This window comes from Garra rufa, chromosome 4, assembly GCF_049309525.1.
Source record: "Garra rufa chromosome 4, GarRuf1.0, whole genome shotgun sequence".
NCBI classification, from domain to species: Eukaryota; Metazoa; Chordata; class Actinopteri; order Cypriniformes; family Cyprinidae; genus Garra; species Garra rufa.
This window is the reverse complement of record NC_133364.1, coordinates 30,063,392-30,079,311: the sequence shown is the minus strand read 5'-3', so window position 1 is coordinate 30,079,311 and position 15,920 is coordinate 30,063,392. Positions and strand designations below refer to the sequence as shown.

The 15,920-nt window shown below is 36.1% G+C and overlaps 1 protein-coding gene across 2 annotated transcripts in view; it reads left to right on the top strand.

Annotated features, from left to right (window-relative positions):
- The window catches only part of LOC141333810 (copine-8), a 187,040-nt gene that overhangs the window by 147,605 nt on the left and 23,515 nt on the right, over positions 1-15,920 (top strand). For both annotated transcript variants that reach the window (XM_073838952.1, XM_073838951.1), the window contains 3 exons: positions 9,587-9,633; positions 10,353-10,534; positions 13,192-13,319. In XM_073838952.1, coding sequence (XP_073695053.1) covers positions 9,587-9,633; positions 10,353-10,534; positions 13,192-13,319 — 357 coding nt within the window. The remainder of the gene's footprint in view (positions 1-9,586; positions 9,634-10,352; positions 10,535-13,191; positions 13,320-15,920) is intronic.

The window sequence follows — 15,920 nt, the reverse complement described above, 5'->3', positions numbered from 1 at the left end:
TTGCGTTAGATGCGTACATTTAAACTGTAACAAAGCCTATTGCTCTATCCGGCGGGACATAAGCAAGCATACATTTGCTGCACGTCTCATAAAATAAAAAATAAAAAATGACAATATGTAGGAGTAAGAGAAGAGCAGACATATGGATAAATTTGACGATGCAAAAGAGACTTTTTTAATTCAGCCCGGTTTTCTGAGCACACACCGAAGCAGTATGGAAGCCTGCATCCGCCACTGAATAAAAAAAAAGTTATTGCAACTTTTTATCTCACAATTCTGACTTTTTTCTCTGAATTGTGAGATTTGTGAGAATTGCAAGATATAAACTCTCAATTCCAAGAAATAAATTTGCAATTGCTTGAGAAAAAAAGTCAGAATTGCGAGATACAAACTCACAATTGCGAGAAAAAGTCAGAATTGCGAGTTTTGCGAATTGTGAGTTCGCAATTCTGATTTTATTTCTCGCGATTGTGCGTTTATATCTCACAGTTCTGAGAAAAAAAAGTCAGAATTGTGAGATAAAAGAAAGTCGTAATTACCTTTTTTATTCTGTGGCGCAAACAGGCTTCACAAATATTCTTTTTGCATCTCATGACCGGTGAAATACACAAATAAATGTGGAACTGTTGGTTTCGATGAGTGTTCACGTAAACACACTCGGTTATGTCTTATGTGAATGTAAACATTTAGGAGAATATCGGACGTTTATCTGTACATTGCATCTGTGTATTCGGTTTTAAAGGGACAGCAGCCTAAGTTAGTTGCTATTGTCTGTGGCATTAACTGAATTAACTGAATTGAAAAGAAGACCATTCTTTCTCCATTCTTTCTTTATGAGAAGTAGTTTCATTTAATTTTAATATAAAGGCATGTTGCATGTCACATCAGTTAAATCTGTGTCTATCATGATACAATCTTAAAACCAAACCTATACAATGCATAAATTTAGAGAAATACTTAATACATGCATTACACTGTCTATTTTAGCTGACTAAATCCACTGTAGTATACTAAAACAATTTAGATGGCTAAAATATAATTAAAAGTAAATGGAATTTTAGTCAAAATTCAACTAAAAAAAAACAAACTCAAAATTTGCTATCAAAATTAACACTGCTCTGCTGAAAATCAGGATTTCATATCCACAGGTTAGCAGTGCTAACCCCACTTCTAAATTAAAAGTGTGAAATGTACCTTTACTAGGGTTTAAAACCAGGTTTTAGGATGATAAGACTATAGCCAAAGACTATAGAATACCCAAGACATGTCACTCGTATAGTTTTGAATGGGAAAAAATGCAACGTTCATTATGGCCGCGAAGCCCTGCCTTCTTGGTGAAAAGGCCAATCGTTGATTAGTAAAATCAGCACGTCACTGCAGATGCCGTTGGAAGTCCCGGTTTCTATAGAAACAATCAACGCTCTAAGACGTGCGCTCAGTACTACGCATGCGCACTGGCTTATTTAGCTGGAAAAATAAGCGTTTTTTAACGCTATTGGAGCACAAGGAACCATATTTATGAGGCCGTTCTTGTTGGATTTCTTTAGAGATTTAAAATCTGAAATTTAATCCAAAGCTTGGTGAACAGTTTTGGAAAATTTGATGTTTCCCCATTCAAAGAGATAGGAGCTGCACTTGCATGCCCGAGTAGCATTTTAAAGATGGCCACCGAGTGACATGACTTGCCTTAAAGGGACTTTGGTTAAGCTCAATGTGCAAAGACCAACCTGGACTCATGACGAAAATTTACCTGTGGGAACTTTTTCGCAAGAGTCAAAATACGTACCAATAAGTACATATCATTGCAGTTTCCAACAGAAATTAACACTGGGTGGTCCCCGGAACAGATGAATGTACATATGGCACATTTTATGTGACGTTGGTTTTGTATGCGTCACCACAGTCCTGACCTAAAATGTCCATTGAGTGGTGCTATAATTGTAATGCTCCATGAAGTTTTTAAATAACGTACCATCTTCAATACATCTAAACATACCCTGGCCTATAGTATGAACAAAAGTGAATGCGCCATAAAAATGTAATTGCAAGCATGCCGTTTTAGCTTGTTTTTCAATCTCTCATTTTTCAGCTCTTTCATCACGAGTCATGTTTTCAACAGAATTTGTACCCAAGGATTCCACATCCTAAGTCCAATTCCATTCGGCTGAGGTGCTGAGCAAGCTTCTAATACCAGGAAAGTGAAATATATGGAGCTGTAATCCTAACTGTGACTCTAGTGTTCATTTCTGTTGGAAATTGCAGTGATATATACTTATTGGTACGCATTTTGCAGAATCTTGGGGAAAAGTTCCCATAGGTACGTTTTTGTAATGAGATCAGGTAGGAAAAGCCTCTTATAGAAGTCTTAATAGATATAGCAAAAAACTGTTTAATAAGAGAGGGTGGTAAAATTTTCATGGAAGGAAATACATAACTTTGCATATAAGTGGACATATCCTGCATATGTAGCTGGTAAAATGTACATTATACTAAAGTAATGCAGTATTGACTAAATTGCTTCATTCCCCTGAAGTCCTCTGTCTCCATATGGACACTGTCCTCTCACCTCCAGTCAACAACATCTGTCGTCTCCCATGCTTATGTCACAAGACATTTCTTCAGCCACCGGCTCATGCATACAGAGCACCTCATCAGCTTTCTAGAGACCATGGGCAAAGAACCAAAACTCAACTTTTATTAATCATTCTATCACACCAATGGAAAGCTCAGCATGATGGCTTTTGTCGACTTTAATCCATCTCTGTCAAGGCTCAACAATAAAAAAAAAAAAAAAAATTCTGGCATGGTCAGGGCAGTAATTTATAATTCATGTCTCTGACAATGTTTTCTGGCCCTACCACACAAAAAAAATAAAATACAATTGGATGCAGTGTGTGACAGAAAATAGGTTTTATATAAAACTGTACTGAATTGCATTAAAAATGCAATATATGAAGTGCCTGATCTCCATAAGACTTTATTTCCTCTTACTCACACCAATACCAATCTGCTTTACCCACAATCCTAGAAGCAGGTGTCTTTGGGATTTAGTTAAAAAATGAAACTCGATATTCTTGTGGATATTCTCTGAACATCTGAGTCCCATCTGTGGCAGAGGCAGCCCTCATCTTCCAACTCTCATTTTCTCAGACACTGAGTTTGACACCTGCATTCACAGAAACCGCCCCCATTACAAACACTTAGATTGCAGGTACCACAATCGGTTGCCAGTGCCACAAAGTTCTTAGTTATGAAACTGCCATCCCCTATTGGATGGAATACATGTAGTGCATAGCTAGGATCTTTTCCTTTTTAACTTTCTGATGGATCCTTTCTCTTTTGACTTTTGATTCTGCCATGAATTCTGCTATAGTCAGGTACCACTCACATAGCTACAGATTGTTTTTCAGCTTGCTTCGGGATACAAATTGGGACAAGAAATCCCAGGGGGATATAGCAGAAAGAAAAATGAGGTTCTGTGTGAGTAAGCCTGGTGTCTGTTTGAAAGAAAACTGTTTTGCCAGGTCTTTTTTTGGTAGGTTTTGATGTTTGATTTTGGATTTTGGAGGCTCAATCCTTAATCAGGAGTCCCAAGAGAATGTGTTAAACAGCGATTAAGACCCCGTTCATTCTGTAACTGTTTAACTAGTAATGAATAGATATCAATCAAACATTAAAAGCCTGTCACACAGGCTTCATTTAATTTGCCCTCTTCATCAAGTACATACACCAGGGCTGTTCAATCCTGCTCAGTAAGATCTATCATCCTTCAAAACCCTGCTTTGACACACCTGCCTGTAATTTTTAATGAACCCCAAAACCGTCAGGTGTGTTTGATTAGAGTAAACTCTGCAGGAATGTAGATCTAGATCAAGAGCTGGTGTCCCACAGGGCTCAGTGTTAGGGCTCTTACTTTTCTCTTGCTACATTAAATAAATTATATCTGCACTGTCATCCAGTAGCATGTGTTTTCTTCTCGCTGCTTTGCTGATCGCATACAGGTGTACATTTCATCACTTTTTTGTCTCTATGCCTGGTTTTCAGAGAACATTACATTTTCTTTCCAGCCAAAACTTGTCACCCACAAGTGTGTTAAACCGTAGAAGTCACCCAAGAAGACCATTTGTGGTAAACATTGCAGCTGTCTGTCTGTTCAAAAAAACATAAGCAAAATCAGGTTCCTCCTGGACCCCAGTTTTGCTCAGCTCCTTGTTTAAGTTCTAGTCATTTCACAAGTAGACTACTGTCAGATGTCCCCTCAAGTGCACCACGAATGTAGCTGTTCAGTTTGTGTGAAACCTCTGGAAATACTGTCATGTTCACCTCTGCTCAAGTGCCCCCACTAACTGTCAGTTACTGCCAGAATCAATCAAGATTCTGGCCTGCAATAGTACCAGTGGCCTGAATGATCTTTTGTCAAGCTGTACGCATTCGTCCAGTGTTTCAGAATTCTCCTTGTGTCAACTCTTCATTATATATGGTATTGGTTGACTAGCCTCACACATTACACGTAACTTGTAACAACTTTCTCTTGACTAGCATAATAAATTTATATTTACAGTATATTCAGGGAATTACAAACTATGCATGCTAGAGGCCTTCGCTGGGCTTTTGATAGTATGCCTAGAAAAGAAGCCTCCAGGAATCATGGCATAACTAACAGCAATTGAATAGCTAGAGCATTCCAAGTTGCTGTGCTGTTGGTTTTTAGCTGGGGTTCGTATTTGCTGGCAGATCATGTAAGCTTCAGTTATCCCACTCCCAAAATTTAAACTCATTTTTGTTGTACTGCCAACATTTCTCTCACCTCAAGGTCCACTTATCTGCATAGTTTAGCTCCAACCCTAATCAAACAGATCTGAATAATCTAATCAAGGTGAGTATGATCAAGGTTGGAGCTAAACTTTTTAGGAAATTGGTTCTCGAGAGCCAGAGGTTAGAACCTCTGCTGTAGGTAAACACGATTAAGATAAAAAAAATTCTAGTCGACTAGTCGTTCATTTTAAGTGATTAGTCGACTAATCGCACATTTATTAATAAACGATTTAAATCATAATACTGAGCCTTTAATGCCTACATAGCCTAAAAAACTCTCAAACACACACTTCCATAAAACTTGCCACAAGTAATGATTATTAATTTGTCAGGGTAAAACGGTAAGGAGGCTGCATTAAGATTTGAATCATTTATTGATAAATTTGTGTTTTCTTTGTTTTTCGGCTTAAGAGATGGAGTCAGCAACACTGACTCGTCCTCTCCGCAAGTATCATAAGATTACATCATCTGAGAATATTTGTTTTCCATTTGAATTAGTTCAGTTGAATATAGACATTTTGCTCTTTTATAGAAATATTTTTTCATGTCTGTAAGGCAAGTATACACCAAGTTTCAGCTAATTTTTCTTGACGTGCTCAAGATTGGAGACTTTTAATATTTTACAAAAGCCTCTTATTTTACAAAAGCACAGTGTTTTGTTGGTATTGTGAGTTCACACAAATAAAAGTAGAGTCTTAACAGATTCGAAAGATGTATTAATGTATTACTCTTATCTGTATGACCAAGTATGAGTATTTTAAGAGCAAGTGACCGCACCGGTGACTCCATCTGTCATGCAGTAAGCATGCTATGGCGTTTAAATAGAGTCAAAAGTCGCGCGCACGAAAACCACGAGCACGTGAATGAAGCAAGCGCGCAAAACAGACCCATGAGAGGAAAATAACAACGCAAGAGCGCATCTGTGCACCCACGAGCGCGCATTTGTACACCACGAGCGGTAAACCCCTGCTGCCTAGCGTGCACAACTGCACGAGCGCTCGCACGACTACTCGCTCGCTCGAGTTGACTTTTGACACTTTGAGGGCGGGGCAATGACTTTTGTCTTCCCACCTGTGATTGGTCATTTGTTTAATCAGTTTCACTCTTGTTTAAGCACACCAAAGCAACACATTTCTAAAAATGTAAGCCATTACCACTTTAGGAAAGAAATGGTACAAATCAGATATATTTCAGAGTAAAATGACTTTTTAAATGTTTACCCCTCACTTAATAATGATAGTATACAGTATATAGATTATTTAGGCAACTCAATTTTTATATTTTTAAATCAGTTATAAAATGAGCAAAATATGTACCTAGCCTACCCATGAGACTTTTAACATTATTCAATTAATATCTTAATTTTAGATTATAAAATGCATGTCATCAAGCCATTACTACAGTATATATTAATTGAGAGGTAAACATGTTAACCTATTGTTTACCTTATGCCAATATCTCAGAAAAGCACATGTAGGTTTACACTTACACATTTACACTTAAATGTAGGTTTACACTTACACTGCTACTTTTATATTAAATGGTGATAGGATTGCTGCTTTAATATCATGCATTGTATGATCAATGTGCACAATGATGTAATTGTCAATCTTTTAGAAAAGCAGATCAGTGTAAGTATAGGTAAGGATGAGAACAATCCTCACTGTCTCTTGTTGCAGGCCGGGAAAGAGCACTTTGCAGCAGTGAGACGACCTTTTTTGCTGCCTCCTGCAATTCTTCCTAATAACAGTTTACAGATATGTATATAATCGGCCTTTCATAATTATGAGCTGACTACTTTATAGAAATCAAAAAGAAGCCAAGAACATGATTGAATTGATCAATTAGAACCAATAGACGTATGTAGAATATTTTCATAACAATTAAATGTGACCCTGGACCACAAAACCAGTCATAAGGTTAAATTTGACAAAACTGAGATTTATACATCATATGAAAGCTCAATAAATAAGCTTTCTATTGATGTATGGTTTATTAGGATAGGACAATATTTGACTGAGATACATCTATTTGAAATCAGAAATCTGAGGATGCAAAAAAATCTAAAATACTGAGAAAATCACCTTTAAAGTTCTCCAAATTAGGTGCTTAACAATGCATATTACAAATCAAAAATTACATTTTGATATGTTTACAGTAGGAATTTTACAAAAAATCTTCATGGAACATGAACTTTACTTAATTTCTTAATGATGTTTGGCATAAAAGAAAAATCAAAAATTTTGACCCATGCAATGTATTTTTGGCTATTGCTACAAATATACCCCAGCGACTTAAGACTGGTTTTGTGGTCCAGGGTCACAAATACATTTATTTTATATTACTGCTGTTGTCAAATAGGCTCTGCAAAGTAGGCCATTCCCAATTTATGGTATAAAGGACAATAATGCTTCCCATTGTGTTTCACCTGCTTTTTCTCCAACATCTTGGGATTGTAGTTGATTGGGTTTTACATTTACATTTACATTTACATTTATTCATTTAGCAGACGCTTTTATCCAAAGCGACTTACAATTGGGGACTTGCAATTGGGTTTTACAAATGACTTGATTTTGAATGATTTTTTTTTTCTGTGACTAAGCGACTAAAAATTTTGTCGCTTCTCGTCGACTAATGGTTAGTTGACTATTAGAGGGTAGCCCTAACATCCATTCAGCCAAAGGTTCCTGGATGATACCGGAAGTATTTCCACACAAGAAACAAAGATGAACCAATGAATTGCACCTGCAGATGGTAGTGATGCTTTCACTCTAATTGTTCTATCATTCATAAGTCATGGCCAGTAACATACATTTGGATTTGTACTAGTTAACATTTGCTTTTAAAGATGAAGGACAGAATAAACCAATCAAAATCCAATGAAAAATAGCAATCATTTATGAAAATGAAAATTGTATGCAACAATTAATATGCCTGTATGACATTCTGGGTGTGTGGTGTGTCACAAACATGTTTTCTGAGAGCTGTAACCATTATGCCAACAGATGGTATGACTGGCTCAGTCTCTACTGAATGTGAGTAATGGTGGGATATCTTTACTCAGCTGTCTCATGCTCCTTCTCATCTGTGAAATCGCTAGGATATCACTTTCCAGTATCTACATTAGCAGCTACCTTTTAAGGCAGCATCCTAGCATTTGACTGATTTGAGAGTTGATTGTGCCTGTTATTGTTTTAGACCCATTATTATTGTTTTGGCTATTACAGTATTTTCAATCAAAGCATGATTCTTCATAATGTCTTCTTTTGTGTGAACTATATTGCTTTAAAGGGGACTAAATATGGGCAGCCGTGGCCTAATGGTTAGAGAGTCGAACTTGTAACCCAAAGGTTGCAGGTTCGAGTCTCAGGTCCGGCAGGGATTGTAGGTGGGGGGAGTGAATGTACAGCACTCTCTCCACCCTCAATACCACGACTGAGGTGAGTCCCTTGAGCAAGGCACCGTTCCCCCAACTGCTCCCCGGGCGCCGCAGCAATGGCTGCTCACTGCTCCGTGTGTGTGTTCACTACTGTGTGTGTGTGCACTTGGATGGGTTAAATGCATAAATAAAAAATAAAGACCAATCATTGGAGGCACACAAATAACACTCCCCATGCAGAGTTGATTCCAGTTGATTCCAATGTGCCTAAAATGCCTGCAGATGTTAGCTAGTTCTTCTCAAGATACATTTCATTGGTTGTTTCTTCAACTATGGAAATTTGGTTCTGTAATAAATCTAATAGATTTCAAATTTTTCTTATATGAAGGTCTTGGAAGCACTACGGCTACTACAGCCAAGCTAGTTCCAGTCTGGGTGCTTGATGTTTACTTGATGATTTGTTGTTGTTTATAAGAAATAATGTCATTTTTGGTTGGTTTTAGACATGCTGGAATGTTTAATTATCAGGAAATCAGACCATACACAGTCTTGCACAGATTTTAAGAGTGTATTTCTGTTTTGGTTATGTGTGTGTGTGTGACTGCAGCTGTAAGCGCGGTAATGAGAGTAGTCTAATGAGAGAAGACAGATCTGTACTTACGGCATTAGTTAGCTTGGCTCGGTGTCCCAGCAAACACACACCCATCCCAGTATCCTGCTTATCTATTCTCCTAGTACAACATTAAAAGAACAAATAAGAGAAAAACACACATGCGTGAACAACAACCGTTCATTTCTGAGGTCTTTAATATCCTGGAAAGCGCCTTAGTATCTTTTAGACCTCATAAAATTCACTCTGTTCTACACTCCTGTGAACTAACTTGCCGTCTAAATAGGCAGTTACCTTATAAAGTACCAATCTACATTTAATGGATCCTCAAAGGGGAGTGATTTGGAACACCCAGCTTTCTAAATGGTCAGTCACACGTGCCAAATTGAGCTCCACAAGCAAATACAGTTAAGGTCAAAAGTTCACATCCCCCTTTCAGAATGGCAGCATTTTGTATGATCCCTCTTATTTTGGTAAAATAATTAACACTGCATTCTGAAAGGGGGGTGTAAACTTTTGACATCAACTGTATTGTTCATGAACATACTTCATGCACAAATGCCTTGTACATCATGACCTTTTACATTATTTTAGGCTATTATGTTTTTTTTTTTACACTTACATTTAAGATGTACAGTGATATCTCAATTTCTCTTCAAAAGAGTCTTACCAAGTTTGCATTTTAATAATGTGCTCTTATTGCACCAGGAGCATCTTAATGTTCACAAGATTGAAGTATGACTGAAATAACCGTTACCTTTCTCTGTCTCTTTGTTGTGCAGGACTCAGATTAATTTCACAGTGGCGATTGATTTCACAGCTTCTAACGGTGAGTGCCATCTCCATCAGAAGGCTGATGGAATTATTGAAATGTATGCAGATGAGGCATGAAAAGGGGCTAGTAATAGCCGCCCTCTATCATAATGAGTGAGGTTTAATGCAATAAAGAGCTCTGATCTGTGTGATTATACTGAGAGGCCTGCCTTTTACATTCATTTGCAGTTTCAAAGGGAATACCACAAAACCAACTGAATTACAGGGCCATCCTGGCAAATCTATTTTTATTCATCACTAGCTTTCATACGTTTTTTCTTCTGGATTCATAATATCAGCCTCTCAGAATACACAAAGAGAGACAAACTTACAATTTTGTATTTATATACGTATATGTACTACATTTTCTAGATTCCTTAACACAGTCCTATACCCTACTACCAAAAAGCACTAATTAAGAGTTAATTAAGGGAAAAAAAACATCGTTCTAAATGATTTTGAGTATATCTTATTAGTTGTAAATAACTGTAAATATTGTTACATTATGTTAGTACATTATGTTAGTATGCATTGAAGTACATCATAATTCAAGACCATATTTAACGTGTCACATAATGTTATCATGAATTATAATGTATTATTCTATTCAATAGTGTAGCCATGAATACATACAGTATGTACTTTAACCGTGGTTGACAATTAAATTAGAATACTTTTCCTGTCAAATGGTTAAGTTGCACTAAAAATACACATTTTCTTTCACATGGTTCCCAGGCAACCCAGCCCAACCCACTTCCCTCCATTACATGAATCCCTATCAGCTCAACGCCTACGCCATGGCACTCAAAGCCGTGGGGGAGATCATACAGGACTATGACAGCGACAAGATGTTCCCCGCACTGGGCTTCGGAGCCAAGCTGCCTCCTGATGGGAGAATATCCCATGAGTTTGCTCTGGTAAGCAGTTCTTAAACACCTGTCCTGCAGAGATAGCTTTAGTTTGTGAGGATGCAAGTTTTTGATATCTGTTTCTGAATGTTCTCTTCACTTGTGTTGTCTCCAGACAGAACAATACACAGAGCTTTCAGTTTCAGAACAGGAGTTTGGAGACAGGCACTTGACAGATTCCTACATTCTCTAAAAATGTTTTTGGAGATACCAGCCTATTTTTATAGTTGTAGTATTTTTTCTTTCTTCCAAGTCCAAAACTACTCTTTATATATATATATATATATATATATATATATATATATATATATATATATATATATATATGTTTTCAGTTTGCAAAGAACAAACTGGAACGACACAAGGACTGGATGTTTCCTGATAGTTGTGTTTTGGAGAAAGAAATTTTTACCAAAACATTATAGAGACTAGGGGGAGGGTATTTTTGACTTGAGTTAGAAAGTAACCACATTAAAAAAATATAACAACCACATGGCAATGTCCTAAAAATCACTCAGAACACCTCATAGCTACCACATAACAGTCAAGTCCGAAATTATTCATACCCCTGGCAAATTCTGACTTAAAGTTACTTTTATTCAACCAGCAAGATTTTTTTGACCGGAAATGACACAGGCTTCTCCCAAAAGATAATAAGATGATGTATCATAGAGGCATCATTGTGGAAAAAAATATATTTATCAGCTTTTATATACATTTGAACAAAAAATGGCATGTCCAAAATTATTCATACCCTTTGCACACTGTCACAGTCTATGGGAAAATCCAAAGTTCTATACCATTCCAAATAGTCCAAGCTGTTCTAAAGCATCTTAATTACCCTGATTCATTGGGAACAGCTGTTTTAATCAACTCAGCAGGTGAAAAACAGAAGCTCTCTGCTGTTGGTTTGTGGACAGTCATAGCTAAGACAAAGGAGCTCACTGAGGACCTACAGCTGCGCATTGTGGCTGCTCACAAGTCAGGAAAGGGCTATAAGACCATATTCCAAAAGTGACACCTGTGCTGGCCAGGAGGATAGTTTTCTTTTTTAGAGGTAAAAAAGAATCCATGGATTACCACCAAGGCCATCCAATTTTTAAATCCAATTGAGAATCTGTGGAGGGAGCTAAAGATCAGGGTGATTGCAAGAAGACCCTAAAGATGAATGGGCAAAAATACCAGTGGAGACATGCAAAAAGCTGGTCAGCAATTATAGGAAGCGTTTGATTGCTGTAATAGCCAATAAAGTATTTTCTATTGATTATTGAGAGGGGTATGAATAATTTTGGACATGCCACTTTTCGTTCAAATGTAAATAGAAGATGAGTAATAATTTTATCCACAATGATGCCTTTTGTACATCGTCTTATTATCTTCTGGGAGACGTCTGTGTCATTTCTAATAATAAAAAAAACTTGCTGGTTGAATAAAAGTAACTTTAAGTCAGAATTTGCCAGGGGTATGAATAATTTAGGGCTTGACTGTACATTTGTGACTCGTGCTGGCAAAATAATGTTCAAAAATTAGTTCTTTTATTTTCACATTCTCCATTAAAATACCTTAAAAATGATATATGACTTTTTGTAATCGGATAAAAAAAATGACTGAGTCAGCAGAGTTGACTTGGAGAAAAATCAAAGTTGAAGTTTTCTGAAGCTTTCAAAGCAAAATCACCAAGCATCACGTTGCATATTTTCCTCCAGTTCTTTTCTTAATAATAATGACTATATTTTTAATCAAAATATAGCTTTTTTTTTATCCTTGTTAATAAAAATCAGAACAATGATGCAAATAATCAGTAGTTTAATCAAGAGCAGCATGTGATTTTGTATTTTCTTTCAATGTTTTGATCAACATTGAGACAGATCTATATTAAGATCTACTGTAATGCATGGATCTAATATCATGTTACACATCAGATTTTCCCCCAACCATTAACTAAACATTCGTGTAAAACATAACAGATCGTCACCTTAGAATTACAAGGTTCTATCTGACATTTTTGTCAAAATTGAGTTATTAACATATTCTTATTCTGTGACACACTTATTTACATTATGTGATGTTTCTTTTGTAAGCTGAGTACATTTTGGGACTTTTTTTAGACAACAAATATGGTTCTATCTACAGAAGTCTATGGAACGCAAAAACTTTGAAGCTCAATATCTCAAAAGTGCTCGGAATGCAGATGCAGAACCTTATAATTCTAAGGTGACGAGATTATGTTTGCGTGAATCGATATGAATATTCACAAAGCTGAAATGCTGCGCTTTGCAACAGTAGACCTACAACTTGTGGTGAGAAGCAGCAGCAGTCATCCAGAAGTGAGCAAAGAAAAAGGTACTCCTTTCAGAAAACGTATAAATAAAGATTGTTTTAGATGTTTAATTACTATTTGAAGCTTTGGAGTCGATAGAAGAGGTCTTAATAAACTAATTAAACAAACAAAAAAAAAAAACTCAAATTCAACCGAAACTGACATTTTTCACATTTTTTGCCTGTAGCCCAAAATTAGACCAGGCACACTCTGACTCATTTTGCCAGCACAGGTCACATTTTATTCAAAGAGTGTAAACACCTATGTCTCTAAAGTGTGGACTTTCCATTGTGAGCTTTCACATTTAACATTTGATTTCACGTGACTTTTTTTCGATTTCCTTCAGAACGGAAACCCTCAGAATCCATATTGCAATGGCATTGAAGGAGTCATGGAGGCATATTACCAGAGTCTAAAGTCTGTCCAGCTCTACGGACCTACCAACTTCTCGCCTGTCATTAACCATGTAGCCAGGTATGTTCAGAACATTTCAGAACACATAATAGAGACATAATGTGCATACGCACACAGTCTTTTGCAACCATGTCGTCCTTTTGTTAACCCTCTGGGGTTATTTTGTGGTAGTTTCTCTGATAACCCCAAAAGGAACTTCAACTACTCTGTCATTTCTAATCGTACAGATAGCAGTACATCAATCGAATCTGTAAAGGCTCTACTTTTATTTGTATACACTCATAATAGCAAAAAAAAAAACATTGTGATTTTGCAAAAAAGAAAACAAACAGGGTGTGCTGTCTGTCGCATTGGTCTCCTTGATCTTCATTCAGATACGCGTCACTAAAATTGACTGAAACTCAGCAAATACACGACACAGACAGAGACATATCAAGAGAAATCTTGATATGTATACTTTTAAACGATGTAAGTTTATCGAAAACAAATATTCTGTGATAAAGTAATCTATATGAAACCAACGCGATGTCCAGTCCATCCAGTCAGAGCGAATTATTTTTAATTCCATCACGTCTACAAGCTGCATGACTACCTGCAGTGATAAAAATATCCTTGGAAAACCGAACATTTTAATATAAATCAACATTAGAACTGGCTAGAAAAACTGGCATAAAGTTGAATGATTCTTCTCTGTCTGAAATAAACCAAGATGACAACAAACTTGCATTGATTGAGAGTTACAGTACACTGTAAAAAATTACTGTAAAATTTACAGCAAGTTACGAGCAACCAAACTGTACATTTTTACAAGTGCACTGTAAATTATTAACTACAGTTTTACTTTTAAAATACAGCAATTTTTTGTATATATACAAGCAACGATATATACATTATTTAAAGCTGCTACTGTGAAATTACAGCAATAGTTTGCAATTTTACAAGTGTACTGGAAATCATTAAATAACATTTCACTGTAAAAATATTGTACTACTTTAATTTGTGTATTCTTTATTTGCAGTATTTATTTTCCAGATTGCTGAATAATGACTAGCAATTTAAACAATTTATTAACTGCATAAGCTTTCAACAATATTTACCTGCATAAAGTGTTGTATAGTATGAAACTCAGTGCACCTATTATTTAATAAAAATGAAAATAATAATAATTTGACACATCTTAATCTTGAAAAACAGGTCCAATTTTATTTAACAACTCTCTTATTTAATAACTCTCAAATTTGCATGAAAGAAATGTCATAGAACAGTGTATTTAGTATTATTCTGAATTCCAAAATAAATTGGGCATGAAAATATTTACTTGAAACATATATTACCCTGCTAAATTTTAAGTTTAACCAATATTTAGCCAAAGTTTAACCAACATGGTCATAATTAAATGGTTCGAAATACCACAAAGACAGTGATGAATTTTCACAACTTCATGAACCAACATGGCCAAACAACAAGGCCCCAAGTGAGTCCAACAAAACTTCTGATCAAAAAAGGAGAACAGTTCAGCTCCAGATGCTGTTCCATCCCAGGATGCAAAGAGTGGCTAAAAATATAGAAAAGAACAAAAAGGGCAATACATTAGATATTTTACAAAACAATGATACAGTCAGACACAGACAGAGGGATGACAGATACAGTCAAAGACAGAGAGAGTGATGATTGTTACAGTTAGATCAGTATGATATTAAACAGTAAAACACTAAAATTGTGAAAAATTACTACAATTTTTTCAAGTTATTACAAGTTTTATATTTTACTATACTTTCAAATATAATTTATTTCTGAGATGCAAAGCTGAATGTTCAGTATCATTACACCAGTGTTGCATGATCTTTCAGAGATCATTCTCATTTATTATCAATATCCTGATTTATTGTCAATGTTGTCAGTGTATGTTTTGGAGCCTGTGATACTTTTTCAGGATTCTTTGATGAATAAGTTTCAAAGAACAGCAGTTATTTAAAAGATACATTTTATCTAAAAATATAAATCTTTACAGTCAATTTCAATGTAACATACTTGTTGGATATAAGTAAAAAAAAATCCATGAAAGAATCCTGAAAAAAGTATCACAGGTTATTAAAAATATTAAGCAGCACAATTGCTTCTAACATTGATAATAAATCAGCATATACAATAATTTCTATAGGATCATGTGACACTGGAGTAATTAGAAGACTAGAGTATTGATGCTGAAAATTCAGAAATAAATTACATTTTTAAGTACATTAAAATGTATCAAACATTTTACATTTTAATATTTCACAACATTATAGTTCCCTTTCGGGAACTCCACACTGCGTCATCAACGCTCTGGGGAATGCCATTGGCGAACCCGCCTCTGAATCAGTCTGTAACCAATAGAACGACGGGAGTGACGTCACCGGCGCGGTGACGTCAGCGACCAGGAAGTATATAAGCACGTGCGTTTCAAACCGGCTTCAGCTTTTGTCATTCAGCGAAGCGCTCTATGTTGGTCTGTTTGTCTGGTTATTCATTGCTGTTTTTTGTGCCAGTTTGCACAGCTTTTGTTTGAGCAATGTCTGCCAAAAGGGGAAAGAAATTAGATATTTCTAAGGCGGTTCAGCAGCCACACAGAATGTGTGTTCCTCCTTGCCAGCGATTCATCGTTGGTGGGGACACACACAG